General features: G+C 58.1%; 1 protein-coding gene across 1 annotated transcript in view; it reads right to left on the reverse strand.

Moving 5' to 3' along the window:
• The window catches only part of TXNRD2 (thioredoxin reductase 2), a 29,367-nt gene extending 8,169 nt beyond the window's left edge, over positions 1 to 21,198 (reverse strand). Inside the window, 11 exon segments of the mRNA NM_001168702.1 lie at positions 5,996 to 6,170; positions 6,510 to 6,601; positions 7,245 to 7,264; positions 14,638 to 14,708; positions 15,835 to 15,897; positions 16,185 to 16,263; positions 16,826 to 16,900; positions 17,365 to 17,509; positions 17,745 to 17,801; positions 18,440 to 18,505; positions 21,098 to 21,198. Coding sequence (NP_001162173.2) covers positions 5,996 to 6,170; positions 6,510 to 6,601; positions 7,245 to 7,264; positions 14,638 to 14,708; positions 15,835 to 15,897; positions 16,185 to 16,263; positions 16,826 to 16,900; positions 17,365 to 17,509; positions 17,745 to 17,801; positions 18,440 to 18,505; positions 21,098 to 21,176 — 922 coding nt within the window. The 5' untranslated portion in view covers positions 21,177 to 21,198.
• Between the last annotated feature and the right edge of the window lie 11 nt (positions 21,199 to 21,209).

Genomic DNA, 21,209 nt, shown 5'->3' on the forward strand with positions numbered 1-21,209 from the left:
GCCATGTGCCCCTGGCCCCAGACTGTGACCCCTAAACCTCTCCCACTGAAGGGGCCACACTCCAGGGATCCAGGGCCCAGGCCACAAGGCAGAGTGATAGGAGCAGTGTGGCCATAGACATAGCTCGACAGGGCTGCACAACCTCTAAAGGCATCAGCCTAAGGGGAATGGAACACAGGGCCAGGCCTCATGGCCACTGGCCCCATCCCATGCCTATGTTCCTGGTGGGCATCGTGGGCCTGGGTGAGCGCACAGCCTCTCACATGGCCTATCTGGGCTCATGCAGGGCAGGACAGAGCTCCATGTTGGGTTTACCTCCTACCTGCCCCCAGTCCACATATGCACAACAGGCGGTGGCCTTGTGTCCTCACAGCCTGTCAGTGGACGTCCTTTTGGCCCCATGGAGGGGTGAGCCAACCAGAGGAGGCAGAGAGCATGCATGAACCCACCCTGTGCAAGCCAGCCCCCTGCAGCCCCAGCTCTGAGACCTCAGGGCGGGCGGCCAGTCCACTAGGGAAGGCTGGAAGGGGCCAGAGGGCAGGCCTGGGGTGTGCACAGCAGCCTCACCAGCACACTAGCCACAGCCCTCATCAAACCCTTTCTCCCCTCTCTCCCACTCAGACAATGCAGCCTCGCCAAGCTGGGTGCAGCAAAGGCCGCTCTTCCTGCCCGATCAGGGAGTCAGCGGACAGCTCCCTCAGGGCCCCCAGGGGCTCAGGGTGATCTCCATGGCAGGGATGGACAGCTTCGTGGGCACCGTCCACAGTGCTTTCACAGCTCAGACCCCAGCAGGTGGCAGGTGGTGTATCGGGAGATGGAAGGGAGCCCTAAGTCCAGCAGCTCTCCTAGCAGGAAGTCCAAACACAGGCTCAGCTAAGCCATTTCTGGGGCTTCCAGCTCCAGCCTCTGCTAGGCTCCAGGGATTGCATGCTGGGGCTGCCCCTTCACCGTCAGGCCAGGCATGGGCAACACAAGGCCCTGAGGTTCCCCACCTGCTGACAGCACTGTCATCATGGAGACCTGTGAGCATCCTGAGTGGGACCTGCCTCCTGGCCAGTGTCCTGCCACGGTGGCTCCTGGGGGGGGGCTGGGCCCTGCTTCAAGTGAGGAAGGAGCTGGCCCCATGGGGGGGACTGGAGGACCTCTGCTGGGCGCTTGATGGTGTCCCTCGGGCAGGGCTCACAGCTCAGCCCCTGGGCCCTCTGCCTCCTGGGGTTGCTCTGGGTTAGAGGGTCCAAGGGCAAAGCTGGCAGCCTGAGACTGGCCTGTTCTGACGCCAGCCAGGCTGTCATGAGCCCCCCCTGCACTCCCGCCTGGCTGGTCACAGGAGGTCGAGTGCTTTCCCCTGTGCCTGGAGGTAACCATGGTAACCACACAGCTCTCAGATGCCAGCAAACCACATCCCAGGTCCCGAAGAAAATAAAGATAAATTTGAAAGCAGTAACAGGAGACGGTAACATATGCCTGAATTAAGTGGCCTCTGTAGTCCATCTTGAAGCCGGGTTTTTTTAGGACGTGAACTTGGAAAGTATGTGGAATGTCGAGCCAGGCCACCGGTACAAACAATAAATGGATGAGGGGCAGGTAGTACAGCAAAGAACAGTCTGCAGGCAGCAGGCACTCCACTGACACTTCCAGAAGGAATAGTGAGGGAAGAGAGGGGCCACAGCAGGCAGAGGCCTGAGGGCAGCGGGTACCTGAGGCTGGGAGCTGGGCCTTGGGTGAGGCCTGCCATCTCCTGAGTCTTCCTGCACCCGTGCACAGGCAGCTCTCCTGGTTACCCTGTGTGTCATGGTCACATCCAGTCCTGTCCAGGACATGGTCCTCACTCCAGCATGGCAAGGGGCAGGGGTGGTTGTTGGACAAGTGGCTCCACTGGGTGGGACAGTTAGGCCCACAGGGTGAGGAGGTGGCTGGTTCCCCAGGTGGGGCTTCAGGCTCAGGCAGGGCCACCTCCTCACTGGGCTCTGCTCCTTTGCGCAGGTACATGAGGGTGCTGACTTTACCTGCACTTCTTTGACTACTAGTAAAATGCAGTGTTTTTTGGGCCAGGTATTAATTAGCTGTATTTCCTCTTGAGAATGGCTGGCCCTGCTCTTTTCATTTATTTAGATGCATCCTTATGATTTTCCTGTTGCGTAGGACCTTCTCATCATGCACGACTCACCTCTGCATTTACTACAAATGCCAAGGGCACTAAAATCCAGATACAGGCAGATGCCTGGCTTCTCCTTGGAGCTGCCCTGACATCTGGCTTGGCTACTGGCTAGAGTCCCTCTGAGGGACCGTGTGGCCCCTGGCACCTTGGAGCCAGGCCAGCCTACCCAACACTGACTACCCATGACACCCAGGGTCCTAAAGTGGTGCCAGAGGCAGCGCTCAGCCGAGGCCCAGGCCAGCCCTCCTCTGCTGCCCCTGGGAGCCCTGCCAGCTGCTGCCCCTAACCCCAGACGGCCTGGCCACCACACTCTGGCCACCTGAAGAAGCTGAAGGCCCCAGAGGGTGGCCGCTGGTCATTACTCTCTGCTCTGCCACACATGGGATGCAGACGACCAGACACACCGTTTCATGTGCCCCTTCATCCGGTGACAAGAAGATGGGCATTCCCTCCAATTTCATGCCTCCCTGGAGCACATGTTCTGAGGAGCAGGGGATCCATGTAACGAGGAAGATTTAAGTGCTAGCAGGAGTGTGACAGGGCGGGCGCAGACTGTGCTCACACACGCAGCGTGGGTGCTGGGAGGCTGGCGGGCGGCTGGGCAGGGATCCACTCTGGTGGCTCCACGTGTCACAAGTGTGAGGACTGTGCTCAGAGTGGCTCATGGTGGGGGCTTCTTCATGGGGGTCACTGGCTCCCTTCGCCCATGTTAGAGGCTCAGATGTGGCCGTGCGGTGGATGCATACAGGTGACTGGCCACAGCTCTTTGCTAAGACAAAGACTGAAGAAGAAGAAGTGGCTTCAGGGGCTGACTCCCCTGCTTGCCATGAGACAGGCCCTCCGGCCCCAGGAACAACAGCCACCTGGGCTCCTCCGACAGTGGGTGGGCTCCCGTGGCCCGGGATGGACATGCTTCAGCCCTCATCTTCCCTGGAAAGAGGCTGGAGATCCTGAGGCCCACGGCTGGGTCAGCTCCTGGTCTCTAAGGCTCAAGCCAACGGCACCCCGCTGTTCTTCAAAACACAAGGAAATGGCACAGCTGAGAGCTTGCTCCAGGGTGTCGGCTCAGAGCAGCCTGCTCCTGCTCCCCAGCCGATCCAGGCCACAACTGGTTAACTGTGGGGCGAATTCGAGCCTGCAGCAGGCAGGCTGACTGTCTTCACTCAGCACCGTAATCGGCACATCTGCAGACAGGAAATCCTCCTCGCTGCGAGTTCCCAGCCTATTATCTGAGACACCTGGTGTGGTGGGTGATTCACAGACAAACAATGAGTGGGCCCCCTGCACAGCAATTAACTGCTTTACTGCTAATGTGTTTAATCCACCACGTGGAGATCAAGGCCACGCCGAGGAAGCCGAGAGCAGAGTGCAGACTACAGGGCCCGCATCCCCACCAGCGTCCACCAGTCTTCCTGGTGCTGGCCAAGGCTGTCCACAGGGCAAGAGGTGTGCCCTTCTCCTTTTCATCCTTAACACGCCGAGTCCAGCTGTGTGGACACAGTGCTCGAGGCTGGCGGACTCTGGTCTGTGCTGCCCCAGGGAGTTCTGTTTTGGCCTCCTGGTGGGGGAATCATCCTTTATTGCGAGTGGAAGGAACGCTTGGCTAGAGGCTCCTCAGGTAAACCGGCAGAAAACATCCCCAGTTGCAAAACTGGGAAGCGGCTCCTGAATGTTTACAAAACCTGGAGGGAGCAGCAGCGCAGTCGGCACATGCCCATGCAGCCCCAGGAGGCGTGCCAGAAACCCGCCAGCGCAGCGCCACCTCGGGAAGCAAGGTCAAAGGCCAAGGACTGTGAAAAGCTTCCACCCCCGGCATCAATCACACCAGGCAGACTGTCTGGGGGATGCTCTTTTTGAAAATACAGAAAACAAAACGGACTCCCAGTGGGGGCGGGCTACAGGGGCCCTGTCTGTCGTCCACCAGGGCTGTCTGGGTGCTGGGAGGACAAGAGGCTCTCTGAAGGCATAGCCCCTCACCCTCTGGCTGCTGCCATCAGTGTGGACTCAGCCATGGCATCTGGGGGCAGCCTGCACCTCAGTCCAAAGGCCACAGAGCCAAGGAGAGGCATGGGGCCAAGCGGGAGGGATAGGGCGTGGATGGGCCAGAAACCGGCCTCCTGGCCAGTTAGAACAGCATTTAAGATAACCGCAAGATTACATTTCTGATTCCAAATACGTTATTCAATCGTTCATAGTGTGCCTCAGAATAAAGCTACTTAAACTGACTTTTACACTTTGAATAAGAACAGCTCTGGTAATTTAGCGGATCTTGGTCAAGAGGCGCTAAGTCCGCTCCAGGGTGTTTCAGATCTTCTTGTTCCTCAAATCTGCTCATGTCAACTCTCAAAAGCCCTGCACTGATTCCTGAGCAACTTGGGAACAAGAAGCTTTTCAGAAGAGTGGCTGCCCCAGGCCCCACTCTCAGAGGATGCAGAATACCAGCCGGTGGGACGGGCTCTCCGCAAGCTCACAAATACGCATGGGTAGGGTGGGGTGAGTGGCAGGTCTGAGGGCCAGAGACTCCAAGCCCAGGTCATAGAGGAAACTCAGCACAGAGACCCCAAAGATCAGACACGTCAGGAGAAAGGAGCCCCGGGTGCTCTACGTTCACCGAGCAAACCCACAGATAGGAAAGCAGATTCCAACCCCACGGTCACAGGCAGCAAGACACAGGGGAGCCCGGCGGGTTATGATGCACCTGCCCTCATCAGCGAGCCCCTAGGTCCTCCACCCAGTAGCAGACTCCCCACAGCCAGGGCTCCTGCCTGCAAGGCCCATCTTCCTTCCAGGCTGACTGTCCCCATCCCCAGACAGGGTCCCTCTAACACCCACTCTTACTTCCCCTTGCGGGGAAAGTGGGGCAGGGAGGGCCCTAACTGGGAGAGGGCAGATGTCTGACAAGGTCGCCAATGTGCTGTTTCTGTGGCTACACCTGCTTGGCCTTCACCCCGAAAAAAGTTGGACCCACGCCTTCTAGCGGATGGGAGACAAGGGTGGCCAGCCCACACCTGGCCAGGGAAGGCCAGGCCGCTGCCCCTCTCTAAATGCTGCCTTCGGAAATCTGTGATGCGCGACTTCTGGAAAGGCTGGGAAGATATCCTGCCCTAACATGTGATGATCTGCAGGGCTCCAGGTGGCCCAGGGGAAGCATTGGAGGCAGTGAGAGACTATGCATTGCCATCATTTTTATGTACTAATGAGGCGCCCCTGCCTGCCACTGCTCATAACCACTACAAGGCGGACGCAACCAGCGTCCACGACCAATGGATGGATGAGCCAAGCATGCCAATGCAGCACTACCCACCATAACGGGGATGCTCTGGCACAGGCTGTGACACAGATGGCCTTGAGGACATTACACCAATGAAACTGTCGGGCACAGAAAGGGAAAAACTGTAGGATCCCACTTCCATGAGGTCCTAAAATCATGGGATTCACAAAGACAGAAAGGAGGAGGGTGGGTGCCCAGGGCTGGGGGAGGGGGCGAACATTACCTGGTGTCACTAAGGTGAGCACCTAAAAAAGGCCAGGATGTAAATTCTACCTCACCCACATGTTACAACAGTAAAAAACATATAAAATTGGTATCATCTGTATGTTATAAACAGCAACCTCAAAGCTACAGTGGAAAACAAGTCTAATTTATAAAAAACACATCTATACCAAGGTTTAAAGCCAATAGGAAAGTGTGAGATTTTCATGTGAGGCCTCAAGAAACCACCCACCTGGGGATGTGGAAAACCCAGAGGACTAACTAGTCTCCTGAACAACAACCCAACTGTGGTTTCGCGTCTGGGGCCCACACGCCCTCAAGCACACGGTTCTGCACTCCCTCACCTGTGGCCCAAAGGACAGTGTCAAAGGTGCCCACGTCCTTCCTGTCTGAGGCCAGGTCCACCCAGGTCACCTGGAGCTGGCCGTCTGGGAGCTTCTCCACTCTCAAGGGCATGCAGCCCTTCAGAATCCGGGTGCCATGAACCGCCATGTGCTCAATGACCAAGGAAGCCATTTGCTGCAATGCACAAAAGGACAGGCCCTGAGGACCGGGTGGCGGGAGTGTCGTTGCCGAGACCAGGGCAGAGGGCCTGGCCTCACATCCATGAGCTGGCCGGTGTGGCTGCACGTTCCTCTGGTCCCCGCCCTGTTCACCACACACTGACCCTGCTGCCAATGCTGGCAGGTACTTATTTCGCCAACAATTCCTCATGAAACTCAAGGGCCAGTTTCTAGAGACTGAAGCCTTGCTCCCAGCCCACACCTGGACCTGCCTCAGTTGGGGGCATGGCAGGGGATACACGCAGCCACCTGGGGAGAGCAGAGCACAGGTGGGGTGGGTCCAGCCCTGCACTACCTGGTCGAAGGCTCGGAGAGGGATGCTGCGTATCATGATGGTGGCATCAAGGCCGAGCCCGGTGAGGAAGCCAGCACACTCCAGGGCCACGTCTGCCAAAGCGGGCTAAGGAACACTCAGGGTCATAGCATCAGGAGCAGAGACCCCCAACGCACCTGCCAGCCCCAAGGAGGCTCCCAAAGCCAAGACCCCAGCACACCTGCTGGCCCCAAGGAGGCTCCCAAAGCAGCCACAAAAACCCTACCTCCACCTCTCAAACCATGTTTAAGGCGAGGCGAGGGTCCCTCTAGCAGCCACGGGCTAGGCAGCTTCTGCCTCCATAGTCCATCTGTCTGTATCCCCCAGGTGGGAACAGACAGGAGATGGCCCCTGGCCCCCAGTGCTTTCATCTCCCAGCCTGGCCCCTCCTGTGGCCCCCTCTCCACCCTCCTGGCTTCAATGCACCCCCAAAGGGACAGGCCTGCTCTCGAGGGAGGACCACCTGCTGCAAGGCTGTGTCCAGCTGCCTGGCCAGTAAGTGGCTCAGGAAAGGGCTCCAGGAAGCCCCAGCCCCAAAGGTCAGCCTCCAATTGTTCTCTGAGCACAGGTCATCCGCCCTGAGTAGGCTGGTAAGTGCTTGGTCCTCATACAGAGGGCATGCCCCATGGGAAAGGTGGGGGGGGGCGGGAGCTTCCGCTCTCAGGATGGCAAGTACAGCTGTCTGTCCGCCTGTCACCTGCACACAGCAAAGGATACAGCTGGCCCCGACCACCAACCTGTCAGAAGAATAGACAGAGAGAACAGAGGTGAGCGTCACACGTGGCTGCCATCCCCAGTGGGGCTCTGAGGGCCAGGCGCCCCAAGCCTTTGTGCAAGACACCTGTCAGCTGATGTGTCACCACTGGTGAGTCCCTGAGGATACCTGTTCAAACAGGTCGTCCTGAGTACAAGACCTACTTCCCAGAGCTCCAGCTGTGGGGGACAAACAGCCCTGAATCGGCAGATTGCCTGGTGGTGACGGAGTGAGCAGCCGTGACAACACAGCACATCCTGGGGAAGGGCCTGGAGACGGGACCAACATGGACACTTGGAGCAAAGCCCAGTCAGACAGAGCAGGAAGGTTCTTCAGTCAGTCCTAAGGTAAGGTCTGCTTCTAGTCCCTTCGGACCTCCTGCTGCCAGGCTGGAAGCACACGGGGGGCTGGATGTGGGGTGGCTCCAGAAAGCACCATCTGTGGGCAGGATGCTTTGGGACCCCAGAGGTCAGGGACAAGACCCCAAAGGCCCGTCCAAGCCCCACCACACACAGGCCTAAGGCCACGAGAGTCAGCTCCCCAGCAAGGGCAGATACTGGGACCCAGCAGATCCTCTTCTGTTACTTAGTTGCATACCCTGCACAGGCTCATGCACGCGCGCACACTCACACATACATGCACTCGCACGCATGCACATGTGCACAAAACTGAACATAGAGGAGACACTCCTAGCCCTGGTGGCGTGTGGGTGGGCTTGTCAGATCACCCCTCAGCCTTTGAACAAGAGGAGGTGATGTAAGGATGGATAAGCAGATGTCAGCTCTGATCCCGGTAGCTACTAACGATATAATTCCATTTCAAAAGGCGGCATATCCCGGGGGTACTTCTGCCTGCCCTGCAGGAAGCAACTGGCACTGGCTTCCTCTCAGGAGCTTGGACAGGACCGTGCTGGTGTCCCAAGTGGGGAGGGTCGGGGAGAGCTGGGCTGTGAGGAAGCCACCGGGGATGGGCACACACGTGTAGGCATAACACACACGTCTGTGGGCAGGTTCTCTCTCAAGCACCCAGAACCTGGCCTTCTTCATGTACAAGGGAAGGGGACAGGCCCTCCTTTACGGGACTGTGAGTTACTTAAATGCAAATGGGCTTGAGCTGCTTTGAATATCCTGCCTCAACGTGAGAATCTGTGCAGCACATATGGTGCGCTGTGCTCTGCTCATAATGGCCATGGCTTGGGTGGCTGTGGCTGGGCAGTCTTGAGGTACAGGTGCTCAGGAGCTCTCCACCTGCCCGCTGGGCTGTCCCAATATTACGAGTCTTCCTGTCTCTGTAGAGTGGACCCTCTTGGGTGGCAGCCGGCTATAGCCCACAGCTCACAGCCCAGCTCCAAGCAATGCAGCAATGTGATCTCCTGATTTTGGCAAAAGTGTTTTGTTCCCACAGCCCCCAGGTAGCTCCCCGAGCCCTTGGCACAATGGGGAGTCAGACAGGGAGGCAGGGATCCCCAGATCCTCCCACAGAGTACCCCCAGGGCCCTGCACCTCCAACTCCCACCTCAAGGTCATGGGCCCCCATCGGCTCTGAGCTGCTGACAGAGGGCACACTGGGGAGGAGGCAGGCGCCAGCAGGGCCAGGCCTCAGTAGGCGTCCTTGACCGAGCGTGTGCAGCTGGAACCTTACAACGGGCAGGCGTCCACTGGCTCAGAGGGTTACCAGGGGCCTTTTCACATCTCCAAGAGGAAAGACTGTCAACAGTGTTGGTTTTCACTGCACCCCTGCCCCCATTCATCAAATAAGTATTATTCTTTGAAAAATGCAAGATCCAAGGTCTCAACCAGAGAACTCCCTGTAGATGGACTAGACTGAGAAAGCACCCAGCAAGAACAGAAATGGACTCCAGTGCCTCTGGGCTGTGGTGGGGAGGCAACAGAGACAGATGATATAGGTTGTTTTTGTGTTTGTTTTTGTTTGGCTGCGTCCACAGCATGTGGAAGTTCCTGGGTCAGAGATTAAACTCAAGCTGCTCCAGTGACAACATCAGATCCTTAACCCCCTGCGCCACCAGGGAACTCCTGACGCTGTGTTTTTACTGGCAGGTTTGAAGCTGCAGATGGGCTCTGCTGGCCAGTGAGGTGACCTCGGCCTGGATGGGGCCTGGGAATGGTGGCCCAGAGGTGGTGCCAAGGTACAGTGACCAGGGCCCACCCCACCCCCACAGGAGGACCTAGAGGGGCAGCCAAGTGGGCCTCCAATGTCTGGAAATGAGACCTCACGCTGCCCGAAAAGAGCACCAGCTCCCAGGACCCCCTGCACCCCTGGAGCCCTGCTCGGCTCTGTGTGTGTTCGGGGCAGCCCCTCTGTGTGCCCCTCGGTGCCACAAACCCTGCTCTCAAGGGTGTAACTACCGTGGGATTAGCCTAATCACAGGGCTGGCACTCTCCTTAAAATCCAAAAGGGAGGAGGAAGCAGAAACAAAGCTTTACTTCAGGCCCACGAAGCCTCAGCTTAAAGAGCTTTCCACCTGCCTCTGGAGTCTGAAGGCCTCAATCTGCTCCCCAGTGGCACCCACCCAGGGCGAGGGCCCCACGGTGCACAGGGCTCGGGGCAGTCCTAGCAGCACACTCAAGGCCGCTTGGGCCCTGGAGCTTGGGTCCCAGGGAGGCTGCAGAGTGGGGGTCCCAAGGCTACCTCCCTAGTGGATCCACCCGCCAGCCCCACCTGACCCCTCAAGCCTGACACTGGGCATGGCCAGGTGGGCCGTGGGTGCAACAGGCTGAAGCCAGGTCCCAGGTGGGTGGCCAGTTCTCCTCTTGCTAGACACAGGGTGTCACAGCAAATGAATGTGGAGGTTAAGTAGGAGAGAAGAACTGAAGGAGCAGTCAGTTTCTTAAATAAACGGTGTGGAGTTTCTCTCTTGTGCTCATGAAGACAGAGCCTGCCCTGCTTCCATACTCAACAACAGGGCAAAGAAAGCTCCTTCCATGACCAGCATGGGCAGGCAGCCTGCACCAAGCACCTCTGCTCAAAGAGCCCTGGCCTCCAGGCAGTGGTGTAGCCCTGGGGGGTTGACAGTCCTGGTCTGGACATGGGCTGAGCAGACCCTCAAGGAGACGGTGGCTGTCTGAGAGGCTTTGCAAGCCGCAGGGCCCCGGCTTTTATGTGAAGTGGCGACTCGGCGGCCTGTGGGTCTGATGTGGGTCTGATGAGGGGAGAAGCCACTTTGGGCATCTCTGGTCCTGTCTGCTGGCAGAGAAAGGCAATGACACTGACCATAGCCAAGCCGCAGCTCGGAGCCTCACTCCGCAGAGCCGACCTCAGACACGGAGGAAGCTGCCATCAGGGCACCAAAGAGTGGCAGGAGGCAGTGACCCAGAGTTCCAAGTCCCCCGCTGGCCGCCCAGGCCCAGAGGCCTCACCACAGAGGCTGCTCAGGTGAGCAAGTGAGGATCAGAGGCTGCAGCATCAGAGGTAGAGCCAGGCTGCATCCAGCGCCTCCACAGAGGGGCTGCGGGCTGACTGATGGGTCAGGTAGGGCTGCGCTCCATCTCTGCCCCCCATGTGGTGCTGGCCCTCCTCTGTGCCCCTGTTCTCTCCACTGACAATGGGCAGCTTCCCAAGTGTCCACTGCTGCCCAGGGCCTTTCCTTCCCTGGAAGCCTCCTTGCTTCAACCTGTCTTGATTTCCACAGAAAATGAAGAAGTAAGGCTAATGGAAGAGGCAGACAAGACAGATATACAGCTGTGCTCGGCCACCACCCCAGGGTCCTGCTCCTGGACCTGGTTCCTGAGCTCTCTCCATGAGGCCCAGGCACCCTGCTGAGCAGGGGATCCCCTCTACTGTCTATCTGGCCCTGGGCTCCCCAGACCCTGTGTAAGCAGAAGGCAGGAGGCTTCTCGCACATGGGTGAGGCTGAGCTGCCTCCGTGGCCATGGGGTTTGGACAGCACCAAGACTCTCGAGGGCAGAGGTGGCTCAGGACAATGGTGGAGGCTGAGGGCCAGCTCCCTGGGCCTGGGCTGCTCATCGTGCCTCAGGCAGACACCCCTAAAGGGTGCTCTGGCTGCGGCCCCTCAAGGGGACGATGGTGGAGGCTGCAGAGCCACAGGCCCTCGGGTCTGGCCAGCAGGGGCAACGTCGCTGCAGGCACAGGCCAGGCCCCTGGGCAGCAGCTGGCCTCCTGGACAGGGCCAAGTGGGACTGTCCGCCCAGCCTCGGGAGGCCTCCCAGGGCCAGGGGGCAGCCCTTGGGTCCATATTAATTTCACCTCCATTTTAAAGGCGAGTTAAAATAAACACGGGGAATATTTATAAGGCAAATAAATCTGGCAGAAACAGCCCCTTGGAGTGTGAGCGGAGGCCCCCAGCCCAGCCCAAGCTGATAAAATACAGAAATGCTACTGTAGACCCTCGGGCTTATTTTGACTGCGCGCAGGAATGTAACGAGTAAACACTGCCTCCCGTATCACACTGTTACAACTTGCATTCACAGCTCTGCACAAAAGCTACGTTTCACAGAAGCATCGTACAGGGATATATCTCCAGCTTAATTTTTAAAAAAACCATTTCCTCACATAAATCATGCTCAGAACGAAACGGGTGACTGATACATTGCAAACACTTTTTTTCTTAAACAATAACATATCTAGATTCCTTCGAAACGAAAGAGCTTTTAAAAAAAAAAAAACTTCTAAATGTTTTTTTTTTTTTTTTTTTCCTGAAGAAAATAAACACTGCAGTTTCTTTCCTGACCCAAATATCTGGGGCTGTGTCTTCCCAGCTGTGCAGGCCAATGCCTGGGCACACGGTCACAGAGGCGCCACACTGGGGCTGCTGCGCCCGGGGCTTCCCTCCCAAGCTGGGCCGGCCTCCCTGCACCCAGCCTCCGTGAGCAGCAGGCAGTGAAAGACCCAGACGCCGGCCACTCCTGGAGGCTGGATGTGGCTTTGAAAACGTAGCAGGAAACGAGCAAATGAAAGAAAACAATAAAACACACAGGAACTAATTTAACAAAAGACCAGGATTCAGAAAACGCTGGCCTTCAGTGACCAGCAGAGATGACCAGCACTCGGGCAGCCTCAGCCAGGACAGATGCACTGAGCAGGGAGCCGGCTCCAAGCGGCTGTGCTTTGAGACCATCTGCACCAGGGATTCTGCAGACCCCTGTGGAGAGGCTGACAAAGTGCCTCCATCACCCAGAGAAATCAACGTGGTGATTCAGGAACGCTGAATCAGGGCCAGAACAGGGCTGGCTTCCGCTCGGAGGAGCTTCCAGGCCACTGGAAGGGCTGGTGGTGGGCATGGCAGACCCAGGCCTCCACTGCAGACAAGATGCAGAGGCCCCAAGGAAATCCAGAGTTTTCGTCAAAAGCAATTTTGGGGGGGTTAGGGGAGGCCCTCCTAAACTTGCAATAAATCCAACAGCCATTTAGTGTAAAACAGCCTAAACTACATTAAAAAAAAAAAACAAACAAAACCACGGAGTTCCCATCGTGGCTCAGTGGTTAACAAATCCGACTAGGAACAACGAGGTTGCAGGTTTGATCCCCGGCCTCGCTCAGTGGGCTAAGGATCCGGCGTTGCCGTGAGTTCTGGTGTAGGTCGCAGATGCGGCTCGGATCCTGCGTTGCTGTGGCTCTGGCATAGGCCAGTGGCTGCAGCTCCAATTGGACCCCTAGCCTGGGAACCTCCATATGCCACAGGTGTGGCCCTAGAAAAGACAAAAAAAGAAACAAACCCCAAAACAGTTATATGCTACACAACTTAAAAGACACAACAAGCCAAGAAAAATCTGTAATTACAAACAACGTGGGATCTTGGCCAAGACAGCAAACCATTGAGAAGAAAAGGAAAGATTAAGCCAGGGAGCCAGCCAAGGACACTCATACCCCCAACACACTCACACTCAGATACACACTCACACTCGCAGATACTTCCAACTCACACCACAGACACACTCTCAATTTTAAATGGCTGGTAAATACATGAGGAACACCAGATAGTAACAAAAGCAAATGAAACCAGGCTACGTTTAACTTCTTGGACAGTCCAAGATAAAGGAACAAATAACCCAGATACTACATCATCAAGAGATACAGTGATAAATGTGACATAGTAAAAATGAAAAACTACCGCCAAAGCCAAAGCCAACCAGGGATCCTGTGAGAGGCAGTGCTCGGAGGACAGGGCTGGCCCTCAGTGGCTGGGAAGGGCCAGCGGGCCTCAGGCAGAAGTGGCTGTGCCCACCCCACCCCCTGCCTAGGGAGTGGGAGCAGCTCCCATCACTTCACACCCCCCAGAAAGCTGAGGTCACATCAGGAGCAGGAAGCAGGTAGGCGCAGGCACCCACCCCGAGACACAGTTTCCTACAGGGGACACAGCCGTGACCACTTGGGTCCTGCTCCAGCAAGAAACACGAAGACAGCGAAAAGATGCACATGGAGGTTTTGGCTGCAGCATCTCGTGATGAAAGGAGGAGAAAGGACAGAGATGGTCTAGAGAGGTGGGTAGTCACACCCACACTCACCTGGGCCAAGCCCAGCCCTGAACAAAGATGCCCTGTGCAGTCGGGAACAGTGAGGACAGGCAGAGTACACACATGTGCACATGCGAGGCTCTCACACACATGCATGCACATGTAGTCACACAACATGTGCCTGCACACGCACATTCACAATGCTCTCATGCATGCTCACAGTGCTCACTCATGTTGACGTGCATATACATGCACGTTCACACACATGCTCATGTGCCCACTTGTATGCTCACACGTGCTCTGATACGTGCACACACACATCTGCCCGCTCCGCACACCCTTGGTCAGGCAGCAGGTCCACACCAGCCCAGCACTGTGACAGCTCAGCCTCTGCCGCCCTCTGGTGGCCTCTTTGGTCCCTGCAAGTAGGAGGTCCCCTCCAGGTCCCAGGCAGTGCTAGACCTGGACCTCAGCCTGCCCTGGCAGCAACGTCACCATCACTGCTGGGAGAGTGGGGAGCCAGTCATACCACAGGCCTCGCTTCCACTGCTGGGCTCTGGTTATGAGGCCCCTACACCTTTTCTGATTTCAGGGAAGCCCAGGGGACAAACCAGATGAAAGTGGGGGTGCCTGGGGGGCTGGATGAGGGCTGAAGCCTCCCCCAGGTACCTGCCAGCCCTCCTGCCCTCCCTAATGGCCCCAAAAACCCACTGGAATATGCGTGTAAAACCAGTGCCTCAGATATCAATGGCCACGTATTTGAGACATAGCATGAGAGTATCAGTCCCAGGTGGGCACCAGGACCAGCCTTCCCTTCCCCAGGGTGGGCGGGAAGGAATGGCTGAGGAGGGCCAGCAATGTGTTCCAAGTACATGGATGTGTGCACAGGAGACCAGGGGCCCCTCCAGCACCCCTCAAGCCTTACGTTTTTCCAGGGGATTCCTTCAGCCAGAAGATGTCATCACTCGTAATTCCATATTCCACAGCACCTTCGATCTATCCGGGAAAAAGGGTCAATGTGAGGCCAGGATGCCCTCAGAGAGGATGCCCGGTTTGCAGACACAGAATCTCCCAGCCCATGTGGCTGTGCCTCCTCCTGCAGGCTCCTCCTCATGTGTGGATGGGGACCACACACTTCCGGCTGAGTGAGGTGGCTGGGGGCCGGGAGGTGGCCAGAGGCTCCCTCTCTCATGCTCCAGGAACCCCCAACTCCAGGCCCAGACTGTGGGGAGGAAGGGGTGCAGAGAGGCAGGCAGGCTCTGAGGACACCAGGCTGAAGGCTGATGTGACTGACCAGGCACCCTCATGGGACAGCAGTTGGGCCTTATGCCAGGAGGGGTCCAGGCTGCCTCGTACCCCAGGGGGGCCTGGTGAGAGGCCACACAGCAGGTGGGGGATACAGAAGGAGTGCCTGAGAGGAAGATGTGCTGGGAGAGAGGAAACGGATCTCAAACAGTTTATGATTTCAACTGGCAAAAAAAACAAAGCCAAGAATTTCTCAAGTTTGCTCAAGGAAGACCAAAAGGTCCGATACCGAAGGGAGAAAAACAGCAAAGTCTTGGACGCAGCAGGGCAGGTGGCAGAGAGAAGACTGGCCCCTGGGCAGCCCCCCTGGCCCCGCGGCTCCTGCTTCATCCCCCTCTGGGTGAGTGGTGGCAGGTGGGGCCAGGCCAGGCCCTCGCATGCACCCTGGCCAGCCACGTGTGGAGCTGAGCTGGTCACTGGCCCCCAGGAACCCGTGTGGCCATCAGGAGCTTTAACTGGAACCAGCATGGGTCCAGCTGTGGGTGAGGGGTCACAAATGGTCTGTTGCATCTCCCTGCACAAGAGTGTCTTCCCTCCTACAGAGCCACCAAGGCTGCCTGAAGGCCACCTGGCCCAGCTGCCCGGTACCCTCTGGTGGCTATTCTCACTGGGCCAACAGCCCAGGTGGTGACTGATGGATGTACTGTGAATAAACTAGCAGATTGTAGCCTCTAAAGGGAGCGTTTATGGGATGCGAATTTTCCTTCAACTAAGGAAAAAGAGTTTGCCAGGGAGGGGGGTGCTCAGAGCTGGAGCGGGAGATAAGCGTAACCAGACAATGAATGGCAGGTGCAGTGCGGGTTCTGAGGACACTCACATGTGCAGGATACCTCGGTCGCCCTCCAGTAGCGATGACAATGTGCTCGGCTGAAAGCAGAATCTGAGAATAAACCGAGACAGCTGTGGTCACCCGGGTACCTTGTGGTCACCCATGTGAGGCTTGACCAGCTGCCCAATCACAGCCCCGTAGCCCTGCATGGGGGTGGCCATGCTGTGCCCAAGCAAGGGGCAGCCTGGTGAAATCACTTCCTCCTTCATAAAGAATGAGGACCGGCCCTGGAGCAGTGTCATCATTTCCAGCAGCACTGGTCACTGAGGAGCTGGATCCGCTCACCCAGGCCCACAGGCTGGCACTGTCCCCCAGGAGCCCGGGAGGTAGGCACCCACCTCTTTTCCGCCTTTCAAGACCCCACAAACTGTGTGCTTGTTGACAAAGCTGGCCTTGAAGTTAAAGTACTTGACCTTTCTGCAAAATAAAAATAGGATTTTCAAACATTTTCTCTGCAAAACAGGCATTAGGCCTGGGATTATATAGGGAGCACCATGCAGCTGGCTCAGCTGTGACCTCAGCCCAGCTCAAAGAAGCTTGGGGGGGGGTACAGTTGCTGTCCCCCCAGTTCCCTGGGACTTGGTGACCACAGCTGCCAGGCAGGGCTGTCCTGAGGGCCTAAACACAGCCCTGGTGTGTGAGGACAGACGTGGCCGGGCCTTCCACAAGCTCAATCCTGTCACCCGGGCACGTTCCACCAGGAAGCAGAGGCCACCAGTTGCACCTCCTCAAGCCCAACCCCAAACGTCTCTCTGGCCAGGGGGTACCCGGCAGGCAGGGGACAGTGTGGCTGGGAGAACAGGCTCGGTGAGGAACAGGGTGACTGGGCATGTGGTGCCTGGAAGTGACTGAGCTTTCCAGCACTGGTTCTCACTGCCTCTCACCTTTCATTGCCCCCACAGCCGCGCCCACACCCCCTGAGGCACCCAGGAAATCCTCTGCACCCACAAGCCACCCAGAGTTCGTGCAGCTTCAGTACCTGTCCTGTAGCTGGACCCGGTGCCCCCAGTTCAGGGACTTCACATGGTTTTGAACAGCTTCTGCCATTTTCCTCCTGTTACACACAAAGTAAAATGCCACAAAGCACCAGGCAAGTGTCAAATAGCCCTTAAAAGGAACACCCAGAGGCAAAGGTGTTTCCCAAGGTAGTGAAGGTGACCCTGTTCCCATGGTGGACCCTCTGTGCCAGATTTGGGGTTGTGGACCTTTGGGTCAGAGAAGCAGGCCCCAGACCCAGGGGAAGGGCAGACCACCTGACCAACTGCCAAGGCCAAAGCACCACGGCCTTCAGGCTGGGGTCCTTCAAGGGATGTACTGGGTGCCATGGGGTGTGTGGTGGTGTCGAGGTGTCCCAGGGGGTGGGGAGACAACTAAAAAGGTCTCCATACTTTGCCAAACATCTGGAGGCCCAGCGTTGCCCCTGGGGCGAGAGCCCCACCCAATAGCTCCCGAGGCCTGTGGGCTCCAGGGAGCTCCCAACACAAGGAGCAGGAAGGCCTGGGCAGGCCAAGTACTCACCAGCTGTGCAGGGCTGGCTGGGCCACCTCCCAGCCGTAGTGGGGGGCATCGCGGATCACGCCCCCCAGAAGGGCTGCCTGGTGCATCAGCTTCTTGGGGATGCAGCCAACATTCACGCAGGTGCCACCGAGGCCCCACCTGGTGCCTGGCGGGAGACCATATTCAGACTGCCCTCCCTGTCCTACCACCATCCTGAGCTGTTTGATCCAATGCAGCCCAGGTGACCCTGCTACATGGACCTGCCCTCTGCATCTGCCCTCAGACTGGGTTTCAATAAGCAGGATGAGGAACCCCAAAGTAATGGCAGCTTCCAGGAGAAGCAGGACACCCTATCATCAGCCCCCCTCCCTGGACACGTGGCTCCCGGCTGGACTGCCTACCTCGGGGCGAAGGGCTCACATAGTCCACCACAGCCACCTTCTTCCCCAGCTGGGCGGCTGGAAAGGCAAGAGAAGCGGGCAGGTGGGCATGACTGGAGGAGCTGATTTGGGGCTGGGGAACCCGGGATGGGGGGGCAGGGAGGATGGGTCAGCAGCTCCCATGGGCAGACACCTTGACCTCCTCCTGACCACTGTCTTTGTACTGCCCCCGCCACGGCAGCTCCAGGCCCACCCTCCTCCCCCCACCCCTCCCCTCCCCAAGTTCCAGGCCCAGAAGGTCAGCACCTTCCCAGGGCCCACCCCAAAATGCTCCCTGGGGGGCATCATGGGTTGGGGGTGGGGGTAGGCCCCAGCTCTATCAGGTACATGTAAAATAGTGAGGAGGGGGAGGGCGAGATGAGGGAGGGAAGCGCTGGACCGTGGGTACAGGAGGCAGGTCCCAGGCTGGGACAGGAGCTAAGGAGGCAGGCTCTGGTGGGCTATGCTGACTGCTGTGTGCTGCACAGATAAGACAGCTGGGGCTCACAGGGACCAGGGCACAGTCCAAGGCTATTGGGGTGGCTCTGGAGGCTGCTGGGCCAGCTGCAGAGACAATGCATTCAGCTTGGGGCTGCATAGGGCGCACCCCCACACAGCCCTGGAGAGCCCCCCTGCCCTTTCCAGGGGTTTGGAAGCCTGGGACACAGGACACCTACCTTCCTTGGCACAGGCCAGGCCGCCGGATCCTCCGCCAATCACCAGGAGGTCGTAGCATTGCTGCCCTGCTTGGGTGAAGGGGAGAGGTGAACAGGCAGGACCAGGAGGAGCCTGGGCACATCCTGGAGGCAGGCAGCTCTGTCCCATCGCGGGTGATGGGGGCTCCACTCTCTGGGATCAGAGAGCTACCCTATGATGGCAGGAGGCATGTTGTCTGCCCAGATGCCAAGACTATGTAGGGCCAAAGCCAGCAGGGCTATAACCACGCCCACGATGTCAGGAAGGCAATTTCACTGGCAGGACTGCCCTGAACTCAACTTCATCCAATGTCTGAGCATACGCTGTATGCTCACTTGCGTTGAGTCCACTTGTCTTTCAGTTGTAAAGGTCACCCTTGGTCATAAGTCTGGTGGCCCTTGCAGTGGGAGTAAGGCCAGGCCTCTGAGTGCCCGCAGGACTGGGAGTGCAGCGACTCTGAACTGCCTTGGGGCTTGCATTCTCCACCCCTGTCCCCAGCACAGAGGTGGCTGGAGCCTCTCCTGCCCTGCAGGTGTTACCTGTTTTTCCTGCAAATGCTGGCGCAGGAGGGGTGGTGAGGACAGGTATGTCCCTAGGGGGGACAGCCTGTGAGAGCTCCGGGCCAAGGCAGGGGTCAGGGCACCCAGCACCAGGCCTGCTCCCCCTGGAGGGAGGAAGGCATCACAGAAAATCATCAGGTCATGGGGAAGGAGGGGAGGAAGGTGGAGGAAGCTGGGGGCTGCGTCCAGGTCCACCCTCTCCATTGCCCATGCTGTGGGGGAGGCTCTGACCAGGAGAATATCCCTACCTTCCATGGCAGGTGCCTGTCCTTCCTGCCGCCACAGCAGGGCCCCTGCTGCATCTCCGTGCCCCACGGCCCCACTCTATCAGGCAGAGGGCAAAGCAAGCAGCTGGCCCCAGGGATTGTGGGCTTATCTTTGGCGGTTTGTTCTCCCCACGGTGTACGCCCAGGAGCCCTGTTAGTCTGATAAACACTTGGAAGAGGCAAGAAATCTGCCCTTAAACACCTGAGAGGGTCTGAGGAAACTGTCAATGGGGAAGGGTCCTAAAGGACCCCCAGGCAGGCAGGGTAGGCACTGCCCTTAGGGTGTCAGCTGGAGATGTACCCACTCACACCATGGGGCGCCATAGGGCACCTCACAACCACTCCTCTTCCCTGCACACAGGGCTCAGCCTGAAAAGGTCTGTCTTGCCCTATATCCTGAACTCACTTTCCTTTAATTTTCTGCTCCCCTCTGAACCTGGTGCCTGATTTGCAACCAGCAAAGAGCAGCCCAGCAAGTAGGGCCAGGTTGCTGAGGGAATGGTGTTTTGGGGAAAGTAGAAACTCCTGGGTGCCCACAGGCCACTGCAAGCCAGCTTGGGGAGCATCCACACAGCTGTCCTCCTTCCATGCTCTTTCCTGGCAGCAGAGGTTACGGGAATGGTGAAAACCAGCAGCACGGTCACTCCAGTTCCTGTTCAGGGGCTACATCGGCCACCCCCATGCTGGACAGAGCAGGTGTCTTCCTGCTCAGAGGAGTTTCCGGCCTAAAATGGAAGCTGAGGCTTAAAATCAGACCCTGGAGTCCTTGCTGGGTGTTGGCACCATCCCCCCACCCTGTGAGCTCCTACTCGCCCTGGCCCTGGGGCTCCCCTCTGGCCTTGAGTGTGGAGACAGAAGCCAGGGTCAAGTTCTCCTACCAGCCTGCAGGGCCTGGGCTTGACTGCAGCTGCATAAGGGCTTTTAAACATTGCAAAGTTCCGGTGTGACATGTGCAGCAAGGTCCTTAGGGCCAGCAAAGCCACTGAAAGCAGTGCTCCGTCCCCACCTCCTGAGCTGGTAACTGCCTCCCCAGACTCTGCAGGGCTACCCTAGCCCTGCTCCCCAGGCCACGGAGGCACAAGGCTGGCCAAAGGCCAGCCACTCCTCCCCTGGGCACCATCTCTGGGAAGGAGCTCTTTGCTTGTCCCTCTTCCAGCCCCTCAGCACTCACTCCCTGTGGGGTCATCCAGGGGTGAGGTCTGGGGGGTGGTCCCTGTTCAGGTATGTGGTGGGGAGCATGCATCATGCTTGCGGTGGCCCACTGCCATGGCAGTTATGGTGGTCCTATGGTCTGCTCTGAGGGAGCCAGTCCTGCAGGGCTGGCCCCAACCCTCCCCTGTGCCCAGCCCCCCTCCCCTTGCTTACAGTTATGGGATCTCCATCTGGTTTGGCCCAGGACCCTTGATAGCTCAGGAGGTCCAGCAGCCAGTCCTCTCCTCCCCTAGAGCCCCCATAGGGCAGTGAAGAGCCACAGCACCAGCAGAGCTCAACACGTGGGTTCCCTTGGTCCCCTCTGTGACTCCCTGCCTGTGCATGTATTGAGCACATGCTGCTGTGTGGCGCTAGGACTGGGCAGGAGGTGGCGAGATCTGGCACGTGGGGTGTGCAGGGCACCCGCACGTGGTGGCCTTGCCATTATCACCTCTGCCAGGACTCTAGTTAACGCTGGGCTGGGGGACCAGGCAGTGGTCACTCCGCTCGGCAGGACCTGCGGGAGACCCCCTCCTCCCCCGCGAGGACTCCCGCCCTAGCCCCGACCCCCTCTCAGACCTCCGACCCCACGCCCGTTCCGCCCCGTCTGCCCCCGCAGGACCTGCTGCGCCCCGCGCCCCTCCCGGCACGACCCGCAAGCGCCACCGGAAGAGCCCGGCAGGTCCCCGCAGCGCCGCCATCGTCTCAGCAGCCGCAGCCTTTGGGTCCTCGGC

This window comes from Sus scrofa, chromosome 14, assembly GCF_054392235.1.
Source record: "Sus scrofa isolate SSC_HxYL_T2T_F1_AM1 chromosome 14, Sscrofa_HxYL_maternal_Yorkshire_Landrace_v2.0, whole genome shotgun sequence".
NCBI lineage: Eukaryota > Metazoa > Chordata > Mammalia > Artiodactyla > Suidae > Sus > Sus scrofa.